Below are 15,618 nucleotides of genomic sequence, written 5' to 3'. Positions count from 1 at the left end.
AATGTAATGGTATAAAGATTAATGTATAAAGATTTCTGCATATATGCAAATTGTGTTTATGTACAAGTAATAAAAATGCCTTGTACAGTGCAATTCTTGGAAAAAATCCATGTCAGTATGGGGTTTTAAATATGTATTTATCTTTTAGTGATCCAAACTGGTGGAAGGGTGAAACTCAACAGGGTATAGGATTGTTTCCATCTAATTTTGTAACAGCTGATCTTTCTGCTGAGCCAGAAATGAGTAAGTAACTTTATGTTTACTTATAAGTTATAAGTTAAGATTTGCCTTGGCTCAAGGGATGCTTCTGTAGTCAGGTATTATCTCTGTGATCCCTGAATGGGAAAGGTTCAATTGCAATTTAATGTAAAGCTTGAAGTAAAACTGAGCCCTTACTGTGCTTTCACAGTCATGTCTCTGTGTGGCAGACCAAGGTTACCTAAGCTGGCATCTCTTGAAAAATAGGATGCTACCTGCTGCTGGCTTTGTCATTAGCTTCCTTGAGACTCATTTAACAATTTCATAGACAGATAGATAAATTTTGTAGGCAACAGCAGCTTTTTTTCCAAACTGTCTTTTTACTTGGTTGCAAAAGTACATATTTAATCAAGGAAAAACTGAAGGTAGGAGACAGAAACAGATTTCCATTGCTCGAATGGTGTAAGAAATCTAAATTATATCAGTATATATGTGGAAGGAATTTTTTGCTGCATATTGATTTATCTCTCTGTATCAACTTATTATCAGTCTAACATACTCTAAGCATGTAATAAAATAATATTAGGCAAAGTTTTAAGACGCTAAATCTAATTTCTGTAAACTGGATGGGTTTGAAAGATGAATTTCTTGTGTTCTCAATATCTGTGTGTCAAGGGTGTGAGCAGATCAGCAGAATTAGACCCTGTTGGGGTTGTATGTTCTGTATTAAGGCTAATTGGTAAGAGTAGTATATGGCAGCTTTTTTGGTGGGTCCTCTGCAACAGAGGAGTGAGATGCTTTTGCAGACAATATTTGATGGAGAAGGAATAGCAAAACTTGACAATTTTCCATTCTGTATTTTACTTTGGGGAAAAGAAGACTCCAGTTTGTCATGGATGATTTTACCATTTTTATTGTAAGGTTTACTCACTAGCCCTGTTTCTTCCAATCACTCTTAGTCTGCTTTCCTGATGATTTATTATTAGGCAGTGTTATGTAGAGGGAGACTATAATAAAGACATTTAGTTGTTAAAACGTGTGTTTCTATTGACCTTGTGTGAACAGATGTCTTTTTCTAGTGCAATTTATTGATTTATTTCTGAAAATTTCTTGTCTGTGGAGATGCTTTTGTCCTTCAATGGACAAAATAATGTCAACAAAATAATTTTAAAAATTTTCACAGTAGATTTTTCAGATCCAAAGATCTTAGGTAACATGCTAGCTGTGAAACGTTGTCATTGCTTTGTTTATTTCTATTTTATAAAATAAAGATCTGCCTTTACCTTACAGTGAAAACCGAGAAGAAAACAGTGCAGTTCAGTGATGAAGTTCAAGTAGAGACAATAGAACCTGAGCCCGAACCAGTTTATATTGATGAAGTAAGTGTGATACAGCCACTGATTTTTCACCTAGTGGTATGCTTAAACATGCGATGTTCAACCCTTTCAAACTTTACCTCCAAAGTAATCAGTTTGAAATATCAAGAGAGCGTAACCAAAAGAGAAATGGGAAGGAAAAGTTGAACTTTTTTTTTTTTTTTAAATGAGCATCTACAGTGCTCTAATTTGTTCATTTGCCTTGAAGTTCTCAGGAATTTCTGAAACTGAATTTGGAGGCTGCATTCAATTTAGGGCCCTACTCCATGACTGTTTACCTCCCATCTAGATGCTTGGTGTGGAGTCATGTTTGTTCTAAAGCTGTGCTTTGAAGACCTCAAGACCCCTCAGATGTACCAATTATAAATACTCCCTTAGATTTATCTCTAGTATAACCAGTGCTGTCTTCTCCCGCACTTCCTTCTGTGAAAACTGTGAGCTTTTTGTTGCTCTAAAACGTATCCATTAAGATTCACACAATCTCACCTTGGTGATACTGCAGGGTTCCCAGGAGCTCTCAGCCAAAGCTGTTTTCCCCTGTCCTTTTCTTTTTCCAAGGGTGCTATTGTCATAAGATTTTTTTTTTCCTGTCTCTCTCATGAGCTTCTATATGTTTCTCAACTAGGGTTATTTCATTGTTTTGTGAAATGAAAAAAATGAGTTACTGCCTTCCTAAAATCCTGTATATCTCCTGCCTCATCTGTCCCTTTCTCAGGTAGTCTTCCTCCAGAGAGGTTTTTTTTAGTTTGTAATCTGCAGAAGTGACTTATCTCAGGCCTGTGTTGAGGTGCCTTTCAGCTTTGTCTTCTGTGATGAGTTCATGTTAGTTTGCATGTAAACATTTTGTTTTGTTGTTAAACTTCCCATGGAATATTTTTTTAGGAAGTAGTTCATTTGGCTTCTTTCCACACTTTCCTGGGGTTGAGGAGGAAAAATCATGTCTTATACTGCCTATGTAACTCTGCCCTGTTAAGACTGTTTGATGCCACTCAGCTAAAAAGTGATTCTTAATCATTTACATGTAATGTTTAGTTAAGCAGTATAATTTACAGCAAGGCATAATTTCTGAAGAGCTTATGAATGTTCATTTTTTTCCCTTGGTATTTTTTTAAATAGGTTACATTTAACCTTGTTAATCGAGGATGTGAGATTCTGAAGTAAACCATACAACCCCTCCGAACATCATCTTAAAAAACTCTTTTCTATGTATTAGTTATGACTTTGCTAGTGTGCTGATAGGCATCATGTGTGTACAAAATGTGGGTTGGTTCTTCAGTGAATTTAGTTTTAAGTACCTATTTCTTTACTCAGGGTATTCTGTCAAAACATTTGCACTAATCCCACTAGGTGGTAGTATTGCATATGTAATAAGCAGAATGGAAAAATGGAAACTGCTCAGGAAATACTGTTTAGAATGACTTTTAAATTAAAGGGATATACTGCATATTCCACTTGCTGCTACTAATCAATTTTTTATCATTTGGCTTTTCCTTGTTGAAATATCTTCATTTATTAAAGCTAGTTTAGATGATTTCCCAGTTCCAGGAGACCCAAATGGATGTTGTAAATAGCTGTTTTAAGTTACTGTTCTGAAACTGCTGATTCTTCCCCCACTTCTTCCACACTAATTACACAATTTTTGTTCTAGGACAAAATGGACCAACTTCTGCAGATGTTACAAAGTGCAGATCCATCCGATGACCAACCTGACCTCCCAGAATTGCTTCATCTTGAGGGTAAGAAAATCTCAGTTTTGTTGTTGTTGTTTTGCTTTCCAGTAATTACTTATGTCAAAATGAATTGAAACTACTTCAGCTTGTTTCACGTGCTGCAAATATGCCTGAGGAAAGTGCTTAAGCCTTAACTGTCTTTTCACTTCTTGTTTCCCCTATCTAAGAGACCAAAATGCAGTATTTTAATTTGAAGAAATTGTCCTCTTCTCTCAATTACCTTATATTACATTTTCATTTACTTTTCAAGACCCAGAAATACTTAATTCAATTTTCTCCATTTTTTTTTTCCTTCATGGAGTAGCACAGCATAAGTTGAAAAAGCAATGTGAAGAGAATTCCATGAGAAGAATAAAAATATTTCTGTGACTTAGGATGGGCCTGTGGGTGTTCCACTTGCTTTTCACTTGCATGCATTTTCCTATTAGGATTTTAGAGTTAGGGAATACCTTCCAGAGAACTACAAAGACTTGTCCTTTAGACTCAAAGTTATTCAGAATACCTCTTCAAAGAGGCATTATAGGCCATTCTATCTGGGTCAATAGATGCAGCGAAGGTTTTAGAAGGGAACCTTGGAGAAGGAAGTAAAGAAACTACGTGTTATGGAACAGAATATTGGCTTTAATTTACAATCCAGATAGAATCAGACTTTAAGAAAATGGGGGATTCTGAATCTATGTAGAAGTTGAGCAAGAAAAGATGCTTGAGCCTGTAAACTGTTGGATATCTCCAGTCTTTTCAGAGAATCACAGAATTGTAGGGGTTGGAAAGAACCTCAAGAGATCATTGGGTCCAACCCCCCTGCCAAAGCAGGTCCCCTAGAGCAGGTTACCTTAAATTGGTAAATAATTCATTGCTTGGAGAAGTAGGCACATTTTGCATTCTGAAGTAGGGTTAAGCTGTAGTATACCATTTTAGCTTTCCTTCCTCTTTATTTTACATGTGACAAAATCAGACTTTCTGTTAGTTAATTGTTGTTTGCTTTGCAGTTACATGAGCCCTATGTCCTTATGCTGGAAGTTGGGGTGAGGAGGTGCACTTTTATTTTAATGTTCTTCCATTCTACTTCTGCTAGGTTTTTCTTTGTGTTGGCTTTTGCATGTAATATCTTAGTGGTTTGAAAAAGCCTTACCTGACAGGATCACCCTCACACAGTTAGGATTCCAGTGAAATCACAATGTGCTGTTAGTTGTTAGTGTCTTTGTTGTGCAGATAATTTGAATAATTTCAGTCTATTTCCCCGTTCATTGTTTTAATAGGCAATTTTTTTTGTAGTAATGTTGATGGAGCACACAATCAAGGTTCCAGTGGCAAATTTTCTTCCTTGAAGAAAGATCACCTTTCAGATTACCTGAACTTTTTTTAATGCAAAATAGTTTCATCATTCTATTTACCTTTTTTATGTGCCACAACTGTCTACAGCTGATACTGCTTTACACTCCCTGGATGTTAATTTACACTCCCTGGATGTTAAATGTGTTGTTTTGTTCTATTTAAACTGGGATTCTTTCTCTGTGCTATTATTGAAAACTTCAACTGGATCTCATTATTAAATTGTTCATGAAACTGCATCTCTTACTGTAATTCTTTAGCATATAGTTTATAGGACTAATCATAACTTTTCTTTTTAAACATTTTTCTTTATTTTTGCATCTACACGTTTCTATCCGATAATTCATTTTAAAGCTATTTTCTGACTTGCTATATAGAAATATTTATTACTCTGATAATATTTTAATGTTCTTTTCTAGCAATGTGCCACCAGATGGGACCCCTCATAGATGAAAAGTTGGAAGATATAGACAGGTAAAACATAGGTGTTTTGACTCAATTAAGACACGTTTTTAGAAATAATAGAGTTGCTACTTAAATATATGCAGCCATTTCTGTCAATACTGGTAAAGAAGACAGGTGTATTTATTAGTATCTTCTCATCTGGGAGGAGGTCTTGAAGGATTATTTTTTTTCAAGGTCGTATAGTATTTTATAGTATTCTACCATTTGACATTATGGCACTTAACGGGCATCGCTTGACAGGCAGTAGGAGAATTTTGATTATCACCCCTTGTGAAAGTTCCTCTCTTTTGTCTGTTCTGTACGGAAGTTATCTAGACTGTAGAATAAGCTATATAATGTATTTTCTAGGAAGCACTCAGAACTCTCAGAGCTCAATGTTAAAGCAATGGAGGCTCTTTCTTTGTATAACAAGTTGATGAATGAGGACCCAATGTATTCCATGTATGCAAAGCTACAAAACCAACAGTATTACATGCCGTCATCTGGCGTTTCTGGCTCTCAGGTACGTATGTAAGCTTTAAGAGCCACTGACGTTATCAAGTACATACTAGATTAGAGGTGATTTGCTCAAATTTGGCTGAAATGTTTTATTTATTTATTTATTATTATTATTTTTTTTACAATGTACTTCTGTACAGTACTGAAATAAAGTATTGATTTTGTAAGAAAGTGCAAGTTCTATAGTGTGGGGCATGTTGATGGCAAGTAGTTATGTATTTCGTGTTTCTGCCCTGCTGCTGCTGACTCCTCCACCCTAGAAGTTGGAAACCTCTATTTAGGAAAATTCATTGCCTTAACACTTGGTTAAAAATCATCTTGCTCCCTCAGAAATATTCTAAAATGAACTAGCAAATCTTTCTTAGCACAGTATGAAAACAGAATATTGTGTTTTCAGCTGCAGGCTTTAGAGATTTTCTATTTGCTAGTTTTAACAATTCTAGTTCTTTTCTGCTCAGTTTATTTTGGTCAAGGAAAAAGTCTGTCCTGTTTTGAGTCACACATAAACAGCTGGAAAGTAGAAACTCACTAGGCCTTTGCATAGTGGGTCAAAGAAAGTACAGAATCAAAGGAGTAAAATTCCTGTTTAAGAATTGTAATTCTTAAATTACAATTACACCTAAAAGTTACACTCCACCCTAAAGTGAGCATTGTTTTTTATTTTGCTTTTAATTCCATAGTCTAATGTATATTTGCTTTATTTCTTCTTTGTAAGAATATGTAATATTTCAGGTTGTTATTTCAATAGTTTACTTTGTTTTTTAGTAAGTAAAACAAACAAACAAACAAATTTCAGCTTATTAATGCTCATGCAGTATTATAAAATCATTGGAGCAGATTTAGTTTTTAGCTTCCTACAAATGTGCCCCTGCTTTCAGTGTCTTCTTAAAAAAATGTATATTTTCCCAGTGTCATTAAGGAAAACATTGTGTACCATGCATATTATACAAGCAATCATGTCACAACTCTTTTAAAGCAATCTCAATATTTTATTAACGGGTATGTTTCTGGGGATTCTCAAAAGGAAAAACTGGATTTTTGGGGTTGAACATGAACCACTATAAAGTCCTGAAAAGTTAGAAGGTCTCCTGCCTTTTCTGGCCTCTAAAATTATTTTGCGATATTGATCTACACTTTTTAAATGTTATAAGAGATTCATGGATCTTAAGATAGAAGGGCTGTATGATGTTAATTTATATGAACTCAATTATGCATGAGACCTGATAATTTCTTCTCTTAATTTTTGTTAAGCCAGATAATTCAGACTGAACAAAAGCATAGGTTTTAGAAATTTAGTCTTCATTTGGAATCTAGTCGAAACATCTACTGGCAAGCTTTCCCTCCAGCTAATTGTAAAACTTCATTTTCAATTGAAACTTTTCTTAAAACCTCTTTTTTCATTCTGCCCCCCTCAAACAATTTCACAATGGCAGTCTCAGGTGTTACGTACAAGAAATTATAGGTTAGCTAAAGGTAGGAAAATGATGTGTGATTCGCCATCCATTTTAACTTTCACTAAGTAGAGCTGTTTTCTGGGCATCAAAAACCTCTGCTTTAGACTGCTATTTATTATACAACATAAGCAGTATTTTCATTCAGAAGAGGAATGAAACTAACTAGCATGAATGATAGTAATTGAAATAAAATGAGGAATACAAGTTGTCCAGTGAACTGTCTGACCTTTTTGGTACTAGAGCCTGAGGTTATAAATGCAAATAGTGTCCTTACAAATCCAGTATTTTTTTGTACTGCAGCACCCAATAGAAGACAATCAGTCACTTTTTATTTAAAATACCTGTAATAAAAGTTTTGAGAGACTGTCTTTAAGTTCTTCACCAAAATTAACTACCAAAATTTTATTTTCTTTTATTCTTAATATTCTTTTATTTAACTTCCTAGGTTTATCCGGGGCAACCTCAAGGTAATGCATATTTGGTGGCAGGCAGTGCACAGATGGGCCATATTCAAGGCTATAATCTTCCTCCTGAACAGCTCTCCTCCCTCAGCCAAGGCACAGTTACTCCATCTGCCAGCTCGGTACTGCCTGGCCAGCCTGCACAAACGTCTTACACAAAGTAATTTTAAGTTACTTTCCTATTTAAACCTAAATCAATTTAAACATAAAGGACTACATATTTGAAGGAGAAAATTTGTCTTCTAGAAGTATAGTTTTAATGACAACTGAAATATATTTAAGTGCAATTACTTCCAGTGGTGCTTTTTTATTGGTGTTGTGTATTTGGTAAAAATTCCTGACAAATTTCAAACATTTATTTGTGTGTGCATATATATACACATACATGCATATGTACATACATGTGTATATGTAAAATTAGAGAAAATGCTGTATTCATAATTTTCATCATTAAACGTCTATTGAAATTTATTTTAAAAAAGTTAACTGCTGCTCTGTCTAGCTTTGCGTAATTTTTGAGATAGTGTATATTATGTCACACTTGTTTCAAATATTTCAAATTATTCCAAATTTAGGGTGGTCAGACATGCCAAATAAACAGATAAACCAAGTTTCTGCACACTTCACCAAACTTGTTTTGCCGTATGAAACACTTGTTTTTGTTTTTTTTTCGTGACCAGAACAGAAAATGGATGGGGTTCTGTATTGCACATTAGACTGAATCTGTTTTATTTTAGTTTTAAAACTATTAGAAATGTGTTAGGTGTGTTTAAATCTGAGGAGTATGTTTAAATTTTAATTGGAATATTCACTGGCTACAGCTTTATGTATGCAAGGTGTCTGGAGCCAGGAGGTAGCTTTTCCTGTGTGTGTATATAGAACAGTTAAAGGAACAATAAAAGTTGTCTTGCTGTTCTGTTGGTAATTTTTTTTTTTAATTTAAATATTTTATTTTATTTTTCAGTGCAATGGTTGGCTCTGTTGCTGGAAACACTTACTCTAACCAAGCTTCAGTGTACAGTCCACCACCTGCTACTGTTGATGTTGCTGCTTATCAGAATGCTGGAACTAATATGTCCCAGGTGCCAAACTATAACTTAGCTTCTACGTCTCTGCCACAGACAACAGGCAGTCAACAAGCACCTCCACAACAGCCACAGCCTCCGCCACCTCAACAGCCACAGCATACTTATTCACAGAAGGCTCTGCTATAGGATCCAGGACTTCGGATTCCTCATCTCCTTTAACCTCTGCTAAAGGCAGTTGACAATGCTTTGAGTTTCTTCCTTTAATCTCTTAAACTTTGTTTATCCCCAGCTTAATAAGAATCTATCTTGGTGAACAAGTTCAATTTGCACTGACTTTTTAGGATTTTTTTTTAATTTTGCAGAGGAACAGATATATTTAGGACATATAATTCCTTTTAAAATGCCTAAAAATTGGTACAAGATTATTTATGTCTGGTAGAATTGGCTAGTCTGTGAAAGCTCAACACTTGCAAACTGTTGTGGCATACGTGTTATGTACATATAGTGTGTGATTGCAGTAGTGGTCATTTCGTATAGCTATGGTGATCATGTGAATATATTTAACACAATGTTAAAAATAATTTACATTACTATTTTATTTTAATCATGAACTGACAACCATGTTTCATAGTTTTATCTAGTTTTATGACAGATGTGATGTCTTTTTCCAACGCAGGGAAAATGGTAATTCTACGTATCATACTTACACTCACGAGCTAAGGTCTATATATGAATTTCCAAACTTACTGGGTCTAGGTTTCATTACTTCTTGAACTGAACACAAATGTGTCATGACCATTAGATGGCTTTATCTACCAAAGTTAACTAGTAAGTGATCTGGGAGGATAACAGCAAATTATGATTCTGCTTCACATATAACTAAAACTACTATTCAGAGGCTGCTAAACATATCTTGGGACCACACAACAGATCAGGATTTTGCATTTTATCATGAGAAGCACATAATTTATTTTTTCCAAGTTTTTTTTTTTTTTTTTTTTAACGATGAGAACAAGAACTGTATTCTGTATGTGTTGGTAGAGAGTACACCAAAGACAGAGAAATTGAGTTGGAGGAGAAATGATGGAGCTGTAAACTGGAACACACAACATGAATAACACTACTTTATTCAAGTCTTCTTAATTAGAGAATTAATGGAGAATGATGGACTTTTAAATCTCTTTGCTGAACAAACTATCAGGGCTTTATCTCTTGTGGCCTTGCTTAGCAATTTGTTCTGTTTACTGTTCTAACACAAACACTTCTGCCTTAAACATCTGTTAATTTTTCAATTTCCAGTTGTTCTACCACTTGAGTTTATTTAGTAGTATAAGTAGTTTTACGAGGCCTCGTGATTTCATTGACTTTCAGATTACTTTGAATTTTCTTTTGCAGCAACATGCATTAGCCTATTTTAACCCTTGCATTTCTCAGAAACTGAGCCAGGTGGCTCTTCAAGGCATAATATTTTCTTTCTACAGCCAAGGTTCTGCAAAAGGAATACGGTTATGGGAGGCAGAATTCTGATATGCCTGATCAGAGTTTCTTGTACAAAGACTGGTGTTACTTTGCATTTGTATTCAATCTACTAATGCATCCTGATTTCCTCTACCTTTTCTGGTGACTAATTCCGGTTAGAGCAAAAGAACTTGTGGCTTCAACATCAAAGCTGTTTGCTCAGTCTTGTTAGTGTGTATGCCAGAAATTGTTCGCTTTTGTGTACTGTATTTTAGTGTGATGCTTCTGGAATTAAATGTTGCCCTTGTAATTATACTGTAAGTTAACCTCAGTTACCTGCTTTGTCTGCCTACAAGCAGTTACCTAACAAGCCTTTGTTTCACTATTTTAATCAACAGTGGTGTGTTCTGCCTGATGATGTTTTCATTTGCATAACTTTGTAGCCAGGGTGGTTACAAAACAGGCCCATACCTGATGTTTCCCAGTTGGTGATGTTCTAGCCAGGACAACTGGTTGTTTTTATTATTGGTATTTTCTTTTTTTTTTTTTTTCTCCTTTTTCCGGAATTGTTAAGCACCCTCACAAACTGTCAGTACATCAGTACTTGGTGTTACCACAAGAGTCTGTGGAATTTGAAAGAAAATGCTACCAAAAGAAAAATAATTCCAATCCATTCTGTCATAGATGATTTTTAATAGATCAAAGTGATCAGAGGTGGTTTTCTGTAGAAAGCACATACAGTATCATTTAGCTAGTGTCTTCTATATGCTTTAGGTATTCCAAAAGCAGAGAAACAGTCTATAGAAGTGTATAATTTCTACACAAAAATGAAAATAAGTGCTCCATACTTCTTACATCCTGATGCAAGAAGGAGCTTGAAGCATCAAAATAGTCCAGCTGAGTTTGACGACTTGTATTAGTTTTTCACATGTTGTATAATATACAGCAAAAATTCTTTATATTGCTAATTTGTCATTGTTTTAAAAAATTTTCAAGTCTTTTTACCTTAATACAGAAATGCTTGTTCCCGTTTTTTTCTTTTAACACTGAAACACATGTATCTTCATTTTTTCTGCCTTCCAACTTACTGATTTGGGGCATTTATCCATTTCTTAAAGAAATTAAAACCCACTTTTATTTGTGTTCATCATGACCAAAAAACACTTGAAAATGCAATGCCATCTAAATTCATCATAATAATATATATATACATATATTTTTTTCTTAATGCCTTTATTAGAGTCACTGCTCTAAAATATCTTCTGGAACAAATCTGTGAATTTTAGGTGACTTAAAATAAGTTTTCATTGTCCACAATTGGTGTAGTAGATCACTAGATTTTTGGAGTCAGTCTTAGCATTTCTATTGCATCCTGTATTTTTCTCATTTCAGATGCAATCTTCAGATTAAATTGAATTTGGAGCTGTATTACTTCACGTAGATTTTTTTCCATTTAGCAGGAAGATAGTTTTGCCTACTCAGTTGTGTCCTTCACTCCGGTATCACATCTAGTGATGTCTCCTCCTGCTTTGCTAGCTGCTGTTGTTACACTTCACTCATCCTCTCTTATCCTCTCTAACTGATAATTCATCAATTTCAGTTCACCTTTCTGATGATACAGTATCATCTACATGGAGGTGTAGCACCTTGCTGGTGCTTTTCTGCTGTGATTTGTTCTGAATTTCCTTATTTATGCATTGTTTTGACCAAGTTCTTGTCTGTTCTGTCTCACTATGGTATTGAACACTGAGTATTGTGAGGGAGGGAAAGCACATGTACAGCTACTGCATGGAAAAGCTTCTTAGCAAAGAAGTTAAGTGTCAAGAAGTTAATCTAAAAGTTAAGAATCCCAGGAAAAGACAGGTCATTCGTGTTCCAACAGAACTAATTTTTTAATGTCTTGTTTCTTCACATGTAAACTGTCAATGAAAGGCTGAAATATTTTCATGATATTTTGTATAACCCTTTGTTGTTTAACCCTTTCATTAAGGAATACAAAAACATCAACTTCAGGAGGGATACCTTCGTAGCTTGGATTTCATGAACAGGAACAAACTCTGGAAAGTGCCTTCTGCACATTTCACATCTATAAACGAAGTTTGTTTACCGATGTGTATCATCTCAGTTTTTGTGGACATAACAAAGATGTAAAGATATACTGTAAAGTGTCCCAGGAAAAATACTGAGGCTGTGTGTTTAAAATTTGGTATGCTGCACTGATGTCATGGCAGTATGTTCAAGAGTGTGCAGTTGCAGTTACCACATATTTATCCACCTGTGCTTAATAACTGCTACCCATGTAGATGTGTATTTAATGTCACCAGATAGTCTGTATACAGCAGTAAAACAGTAAAAGGAACAGAACAGAAGAATTACTGCATGCTTCTCAGCAGGCGTGGAGCAGCATATTGATGGCCATCATGGTACCCTGACTGTTCGTACGTTTTGAGGGGGGAACTAAAATGGATTTGAATAACCAGAACTTCCTGTAATTCTGTCAGATTGCAAATGGTTAGATGCAACAAAGGAGATAAATCTGCTTTTAATAGCATGTACATATTTTGCCAATCAAATCTAGGCTGCTATTGTAGTTCTCTCTGATTTCATCTAGATGGCAGGAACATCAGATTTACACTGGAGAACTGCTTAATACCTCATTTTCCTTTTTTTTTTTTTTTTTTTTTTTTTTCTTTTCAGTATTTTCTAATATCACTTACCTATATTTTTTTCAATCTAATTTCAAAGATTTCTGTGCTGTCTTCATTTTTAAAGGTCATACTGTATTCCTCATCTGCTGGGTTTCACAGACAGAACGGAAGAGAATGTCTCTAATTACAGTGGCTACAATGGCACTTTGAGTTACGTAACTGCAGTTTCCTTTGGAGAAAGTGCATCTCTTTTGAAGAACAAGGGAGCGTGATTTTTCCATTTAAAAATCAGGAGGAGTTTAAAAAAAATCAACGTAAAATCTCCACTGCTAACAGCAGGCAGAATCATTTTTTACTCTGTTACTCAATTTTAGTAAAGCTGACCATCTTCACACTACAGATCCTCCTTTTTCAGTTTCAGCTGTGATGAAGAATATTTACGTTAACACTATCCAACAGCATAGTAAAACCTTGGAAGGCCTTGAAATTTGAAATTTTTGCTTCAATAAAAACACTATATATTTTTTTTTTCAGCCTTGTTTCCTAAATTAAGACATCTGTAATTAAAAACATTCCATTTGCTACTATGTATAATTGCAGATATCATTCAGTTTTCATGCCACCACCTTAGCAAAAAGGTGGTAAGAGTTTTTGTTCTTCTCCCTTGCATGTGCTTCTGGAAACCCAAATGATTTCTTTCTTAGTCACGAAAAAGAAAAGAAGCCTGCTGCAGTCTCTTCTGGTTGTAATGAAGTGTACACAGTAGCAAAGTGCATTTTTGGATTTGTTTGGTTTGATGCTCCCTTTGATGTTGGCATATGTATATATTTAGATATACTGCACTGTTGTACAAGAATTGTTTTAGTAAATAACACTATTTGTAAAAACTGTTAATTGTTTTTGGTATGAATGCAAAATATTAAAGTTGGAGTATTTAGTTCATTATGTTGCAAAGTCAATTTATACATTTCATAGAAGAATAATCAGAAAAGGACTTTGCTGGAAGGACTTGGGGATGCAATGGGCAAGGTCTGTTAGAAAAACACTAAATCAAATTTTCTGATTTCTTGGAGGGGTGGCTGGTTTTTTGCTGTTGTGTTTTTGCCACTGCCGTTGTTGATTGATCGAATTTTTACTCTTTGAATTTTTTCATCTGTGATTAACTTCCTTCAGTTAAAATCTAAGTAACACATTAAATGTATTTCAAGTATGCTGCATACCCTCTTTTTATATATATATATATATATATCTTTATATATATATATATATTTTTATATATATATATATAAACCAGCATGAATAAAGATATATATATATATATTTATATATATATTTATATATATATAAATATATATATATAATATATATAGCATATATATAAATATATATAATATATATAATATATATAGCATATATATATAAATATAAATATATAATATATATTTATATTATATATATAAATATATATAATATAATTATATATATATAATATATATTATATATATAATATATATTATATATATAATATATATTATATATATATTTATATAAATATATATATATATAAAAATATATTTTCAAGTGTTAGTAGTGAACAGAAGGAAACAACAGTATCTGTATAGTCCGATGCTTACGGATCAATAAGCAGATACTAGGGGCAGTTAGTGTCTACCCAGTTACTTGACAGTTAATGCCATTTCTGATGATGGTAACTCAAAGTAGCCTAAGATTGTGTTGCTAGGTCTACGTGAAGTGTTGAAGATCAGCCTAGAGCCTGGTTCATGAATATATTACTGCTTAAGGCCACAGCTGAAACTTGATGGTCTTGACAGCCGTATGCTGTGTTCCTAACACAATGTTAAAATTCATAGGTTTCTTGCTTGATCCAATATAAGTACTGAAGACCGCCACAGGGCTTAGGAAACAGTGAGCAATGGGTTAGCAGTTTTGCCTGTGCTTAGGGTCTGTTCCTAAATAAAAAAAAGAGATGAGCTAAACATCTTGGGATAACTGATTATGTGCGGTGTGGCTTAACGCGACAACTCTTGTGTTTCAAGAGAAAATATCAGTTTGGCTGACAGGAATAAGTCTTGCAGTTTGTATAGAAATGAAACATGTAATGTCTCTGATTTGGAAAAAGGAGTGGCTTGTCCACTTAATTTTACGCTGTATATTCTGTAACTGTTTCCTAAGCGTGATTTACTAATAAGCAAATTATTTGCCCTAGCTGCTACTGAAATAACACCGAAATCTATTTCTAGCCGGTGGTGATGGCTCACCCCTGTTGACTCATCCATCCTCGGGTATTTGTGGATCTTGCAGGCAAGTTGCTTTTGCAACCTGAGTGTCAGACTGTCCCAATTTTCTCTGCTTCACAAAGCATCGTGCACGTTACATCACTGGTTCTGATGTCTTTTAGGGCTGTGAAAATTTCCCCAAATCAGTTTTGCATTAGTTCCCTGGTAACATACTCTTGTAGCTGATGGTGAAGCATTGTGCCAGAGGCCATTTAGGCCAACCCTGCAATAAGCATGGTGGCCTCAGGAATACAGGTAATATGATGTTGTGGTGCCTTACACAAACACAAAAGGAAGCATCAGCTCATCACGGGACATGGGGTTTCAGATAAACTGTGGGTATTGTCTAACAGGTTCTCTCCTTAGCTCTGTGTTTGTTCGGAGGTTTGTTCTTTTTCTTCATGGCACTATGAGGAGGAAAAAAATAAGAAGTGAAGAATTTAAGTGTCCACAAGCTCACTTTGTAATGAATTTCTTGCACCTTCTTCTGAATCATCATTGGTTATCCGCTTGTGAGGATAATGGCACTCGAGTAGGGTTCAGCATTAGTAATTCTTAAAATTCCTCCTGCTCACTTAATTGTAAAGTAGATTATTTCCTTTTAGTCACTTATCTTAGTAAGCTTCTTCTCGACCAAAACAGCCGTGCTTTCTACTCCTGAGTACTTTTTATC

At 34.6% G+C, this 15,618-nt stretch overlaps 1 protein-coding gene across 1 annotated transcript in view; it reads left to right on the top strand.

Annotated features, from left to right (window-relative positions):
• The window catches only part of STAM (signal transducing adaptor molecule), a 35,411-nt gene extending 21,821 nt beyond the window's left edge, over nt 1-13,590 (top strand). Inside the window, exons 8-14 of the mRNA XM_084282209.1 lie at nt 149-243; nt 1,489-1,577; nt 3,223-3,310; nt 5,056-5,110; nt 5,450-5,603; nt 7,499-7,674; nt 8,479-13,590. Coding sequence (XP_084138335.1) covers nt 149-243; nt 1,489-1,577; nt 3,223-3,310; nt 5,056-5,110; nt 5,450-5,603; nt 7,499-7,674; nt 8,479-8,728 — 907 coding nt within the window. The 3' untranslated portion in view covers nt 8,729-13,590. The remainder of the gene's footprint in view (nt 1-148; nt 244-1,488; nt 1,578-3,222; nt 3,311-5,055; nt 5,111-5,449; nt 5,604-7,498; nt 7,675-8,478) is intronic.
• The last annotated feature ends 2,028 nt before the right edge of the window (nt 13,591-15,618 follow it).

The sequence above is a fragment of the Netta rufina genome (assembly GCF_964035555.1).
Source record: "Netta rufina genome assembly, chromosome: 2".
NCBI classification, from domain to species: Eukaryota; Metazoa; Chordata; class Aves; order Anseriformes; family Anatidae; genus Netta; species Netta rufina.
This window is presented reverse-complemented; position numbering and strand designations above follow the sequence as displayed.